Source organism: Gavialis gangeticus, unplaced genomic scaffold (genome assembly GCF_001723915.1).
Source record: "Gavialis gangeticus isolate Ggan-Ray unplaced genomic scaffold, GavGan_comp1, whole genome shotgun sequence".
NCBI classification, from domain to species: domain Eukaryota; kingdom Metazoa; phylum Chordata; order Crocodylia; family Gavialidae; genus Gavialis; species Gavialis gangeticus.
Window position 1 is genome coordinate 659,164 of NW_017728993.1, and position 5,515 is coordinate 664,678.

General features: G+C 42.9%; 1 protein-coding gene across 2 annotated transcripts in view; it reads right to left on the reverse strand.

Moving 5' to 3' along the window:
- Window positions 1-5,515, reverse strand: part of LOC109305407 (serine/threonine-protein kinase TNNI3K) — a 291,292-nt gene that overhangs the window by 230,763 nt on the left and 55,014 nt on the right. For both annotated transcript variants that reach the window (XM_019528397.1, XM_019528398.1), the window contains one exon: window positions 1,846-1,931. In XM_019528397.1, the coding sequence (XP_019383942.1) occupies window positions 1,846-1,931 (86 nt within the window). The remainder of the gene's footprint in view (window positions 1-1,845; window positions 1,932-5,515) is intronic.

Here is a 5,515-nt window from a genome sequence, read left to right on the forward strand (position 1 = left end):
TGGGTATAGGTTTGTGGGTATGTAGGGTGTGGGGGAGGGTGTGTGTATGTGTGATTTGTGGGTGGCAGTGGGGTTTGTGTATGGGGGAATTTGTGAAGGGGGGTGTTGTGGAGGTGTGTGTGGGGTTTGGATCCCAAGGAGAGGTGAGGGTCCCTGCACACCCTGGCAGGATGTTGGGTACTGTGAGTCAGGAGTGAGGGGCAGCAGCAGGGCTGGGGGGGCGTGGCTTGGGAGGGACAGACACAAGCAGACAGACATGCACAGTGCTCAGCAGGTAAATCTGTGGAGGGGGAGAGGCAGGGAGAGAGGAGCAGATCAAGGCTCCCACAGTGAGGAAGGAAGTGGGGCAGGGGCAAAGGGAATGGGACCCTGGGGCCAGGTCAGGTTGTGGGATGGAGCCCGGGGTGCTGCGGGAGGCATGTCTCCCCACCATTGCACACACCCTGGTGGAACCATGGAGGGCATGCTGCATGCTGGGCTCGGTGCAAAACTCCTGAGGTGGCAGCAGCAGTGCAGTGCAGAGCCCAGCATGCAGAGGGCAGTCCGCCTCCATTCTGTGCACAGGTCCAGGGGGCACATGCCCCACATGCATCTACCTGGGTTTGCATGATGATCAGGAGCCCCCTCCTCCATGCCCCTGAATGAACCGCCCAGGCTCTGACTGTCCCACCACCCATCCCAAGGCCCCATTCACCCTAGCCTCTGCCTCTGCCCCACTCCCTCTCTCACTGTGGGGGCCTCGACCTGCCCCCTCCTTCCCCCAACACATTTACTTCCTGGGTGCTGCTCTGCACGTAGTGCTGTGTTCCTGGCCATGTGCAGCCGGCTACATGCAGCAAGCTGCTGCTGGGCTTTGGGTGTGTGCGGCTCCTCCCCCCGGATTTCTGTGTACCATTCCCAGGTCGTCTGCATGCCACTGGTACTACGCCTACCACAGTCTGGGAACTGCTGACCTAGAGTAATCCTGGTATATCTCATTTCTCCATCAACTGAGGTTAATTTTAAAAAATCCATTGATTTCAGTGGTTCAGGATCAACTCCTTACTAATTGTGCATCTGGGCTCATATTCAGGGGAGCATTTAAACGCATACTTTCATATCTGGCAGAATCAAAATCCTATGGTAAAATTCCATTGGATTCTCAGTACAGAATTGACCTCTGTTGAATATTGTGGGACAAGTGTGAAGTGTGTGAATGCGCTGATGACTCACCATGTGTGCAAGATGTCAGCAGTGTGGATCAGAGTTGAAAATGTCACCAAAAGTATGGGTTTCTATGGATGGCCCTGATTAACTTTTACACAGTGATTATGTGTCTCCCAGGTTATTATTTGCAAGAATCTGATCAGGTTATATTTTTGGTCAGAATAGATTATTTTGATTTTTTTTTAAAATCACTAAATATGTCATCATATCAATTACACCTCAAAATGTGTTTGTGGAAAAAATAGTGTGGATTACTCATCTTCATATTACTCTATAATGTATATATTTTTATATAGGGATACTATGTGATGACTCTACTGCTCTTACCAAATAAATACAGCAAAACATTTTAAGCTCATTGTATATCTGTACTTAAACATGCATCTGAGGCAACTGGAACTTTTGCTAAAATGAAGACTGAGTTGAAGTGTGGGTCAGGTTAATTGGATACCAGTCAGCTCATCAGGAAATTTTAAAGCAAGGTTTTATAGATATTAGATAGTTTACCTGAGCATCAACAAGGATAATGCAAAGAAGGCAACATGATTAAAACTATAATGTTTCTGTAGGTTATTAAAAAGAACAAATGACTAACCAGTAAATAACAGGTTTAAGGTGTATCATGGTTCAAATACTTACCCCCACAAATACAACATAAATGAAGAAGAGACAACCCATTGTCCGTGCGATAATTTAAATTGACTTTGCTGAAGGCTTCATCAGAGCTGAAAGAAGAGATTTTACAGATGATTACAGTTTTCATCCATAAGCAGATTTTATTTCATTTGGAAAATTTTAAAAGAGAAATCTCACTGCAGGTTCACAGAGACACAAAGCTGGATTCTGATCTCTGTTACACCACTATAAATCCGCAGATATATCACTGATGTCAGTGGATTAACTTAACTGCAATAAATTAAACCAGAATTCAACTTGTATGTTTTCCTTAGCTCTACTTCTATTTTGACATTGCATAAACATTTACAAACAGCTATGTCAGAAGAATAAAAGGAGAGGAAAAATTCTTTTAAAAAAGAAAAAAAAATCTAATCTAAGATTGATTCTTTATTGTGGATAAAAAGGGATAAGGAAAAAGAAAAAGTCTGTGTATTCATTTCCATGATGTCCTTGTAGCAGGGGAAGGGGAAAGAAAGTGAGTAAAGCTTATTTAAAAAATAGACCCATGAAAAAATAGACCTGTCAGCAAATACTTTCTGTTTCCCAATTGAGACTTTCACAGAAAGGTGGTGAAGCCCCATTAAACGAATAATTGAGAGACTAGTTAAAGGAGCTCTTCAGGAAGGGAAATATGGTGCCTTCCACTTAAAATGGGTTGCAGCTTCTATAAGAAATGAATACATTTTTTCCCACACATGATAAGACTCCAACTGCAAACTGATAAAAGTTTGTCATATTCTGCAAACCCCAGCCAGTTGCTTCTACTTTTGAATGGATGTTGAACTGTAAAATACAATGGAAGCTAATGTGTTAAAGAAGTAAATATATTACCTTTGGTTTGTACCAACCTAGAGTTCATAAAATAAAATGAATAGAACAAGGGAGAATATAATTTGTGCCAGTTAGGTGTTTGACATTTCTACCACGGTGGCCAAATGTCCTTGCTACAAAGCTCAGTGGTACAAGGTTAAATTTAATAATAAGCTTTATTCTCCATCTGAACTGCACAGAAACCTATTATAAATCTTACATCTGTTTTATAGTATGTACAGTAGTTTTATGAAACACATTTCCCAGCAGGAAGAGCAAAGTGCATTGGCACATTCTCCTTCTTACTGACTGTAAGGAGTTTAAAATACAATGCATGCAGATGATATATGTTAACACTCTTGGCAATGAGGCAGAGGCATGTTGGGGAGGGAAAAGGCAAGGAGCTGTTGAAGTCAACCTGAAAATGTTAAACAGTTTGTGATGCATAACACCTTCATTGGTGGTAGACAATGGAAAGAGAGCATACTGAGATATGGCTTTTGCTGTATCATTAAGGATGGAATAGTTAGTGCTCCCCAAACACAGCACTGTCATTTCAGAAAGTGCATTCTTTAGTATCTAATCACTGAAAATGCAATGCTTCAGCCCCTGCAAGAGTAAATAAGGGGGTTGTTAGCCCAAATGACTTCAATTGCTATAGTAGCACATGGTGAGTTCTACACTACCTTCTCTTCACAAGTTTGTTGTATACCATTCTATCATATAATTTCTTAATAACCTTAAGAAAACTGGGACGGTGAGGCAGTTTAATTTGGTGCCTAGGTTTCAAATTCATTTAACCCAGTGTGGATACATATACACACACTCACACACACACATACAGTAAATGTAAAAATGTATCTTGTATATATACAATATATATTTACTGTAAATATATTATATATTTACAGTAAATATATACAGATTGTGTGTTTGTGTGTGTGTGCAATCTGGGAATGGGATAACAAAACACATTCACCCTCTCACACAGACACCCATGTACACAAGGCATACAAAGTTCATCTACTTATGTCAAGGAAGGAACAAGCACAACATGGAGTTTTAGTTGTTCATACAATCATAGAGGTACTATTATCATTTAAGCATAATAAATAATATGAAAAATTTCATACTACAAAGGCACTGATGGGGACTGAGCACAATGGATCCTATATCTTATTCAGATGAGCTGCACTGGCCTGTTTTTGTGGTGGGTTCCCATCAGCATTTGTTGGCACTGGGGCAGGGTGTCAAGGCTTGCTCCAGTCTCTCTGGATGCCAGCCTGGTGTTGTGGTATTTCCAGGCCCATGGGCCATTTGCTTCTGCAGGGGCAGCCACCTGATTTTTTGTGAAGGGCCACACCCCCCCCCCCAAAAGGTTCTGATTAACATCTTAGCCTTTTGCCTAAGATCAAGCATTTTTGGCACCAATGGGAGAGTCTCTGGCCCTCCTGGTGTTGGCCTTGTATTGCAGTACCTCCAGGTTCAATGCCAGCTCCCCATGGAGGGAACATGTGCCCACTATTTTTTAAGGACAAAGGGAAAAAAACCCCAAATGTTCCCAACATCACTGAAAGTCTGATCAATACCTTTAAGGCAGAGAAAGGGACTGATAGAGCATTGGGGTATAAGGAATGGAGAAATGGAGACCTGAAACTCAAAACAATGGCAATGGTGGCAAGTAAGCATGAGGTAGAAAAAGAGTTGAGGAGCAGAAATGAAAGTCTGGGGACAGATGGCGAGTGGACAAACGTGGAGAAGTGGACAAGAAAAAAGGTGATGGAAGGAGCAATAGAAGGGCAACAACAATGGCAGCAGCAAAGAAGGAGGTGATGAGACTGATGATGCCAAAGAGAAGACAGGAGCAGAGGAGAATGGGCAACAGACTGGGAGCATCAGGAGAAGGTACATTGGGTGAGAGACAAAGGACAATGGGAACACGATGGGATGCCAGCCCACCAAGAGTGGCATAGTGGGAAGACATTGGAAACATGACAAGAGATGGCAGGGAGGATTAGAAACTGTGGATCAAGACAGTACAGAACTCAGACAGGATCAGTGTTAAGCAGATACGACTTTTTGGAAAAGATACTATTTGAGATGCTGGAGGTGCAGCCAGAGCACCTGACCAGCCTAATTGCTTTTCCAAACAGAAAGTCTTGGCAAATCACTTACTGAAATAGAGATGGGTATGAAAATTTTTGGGAGAAATATGCAGAAGAACGTGGAAGGGAGCAATTAAGAGGGATAAGGTTTATGGCAGGAGAAAAGGCAAGGGAATGAGTGATTATAGTATGTGTGTATACAGATTTATTAGTGGAAGAAAACATAGAAAGGTGGCTGGAATTACATGTTCAGAGTAATGAGTGTAGAGAAAGTGAGGGACAAATATGGTGTTTGGATGGGGTCATGGAGGGCATGAGTAGTGTTACAAGCAAACAAGTGGAGCCCAAGTGGAGTGAAGCACCTCCCACCTGTAATCCTGCTGGGGAGGCACACTAGGTTTTTATAATATATCACAAGCAACCTAAGCAGTACAGCAAATACGGCAAGGAGGGGTAACTGCCTGCACATTGCCTGCATATAGTGTGCATCAGGTGTGAAGTGAATGAGCACAGAGCAGCAGAGTGCCAGGAGCTGCTAAAATGCATTACCTGTGGTGGGAAGGGATGTGTACTGCAGGTGTCCAATAGCCTTTGCAAACAAGGTCTGAGCCCCCAAAGAACAGGCCGAATTGGAAGGGAACAGTGAGGGAAAAGAGAGGGGGTGAGACCAAGATAGAAATTGTGGAAGAGACCCTGCAAGAGGGAGAAAAAGAGAA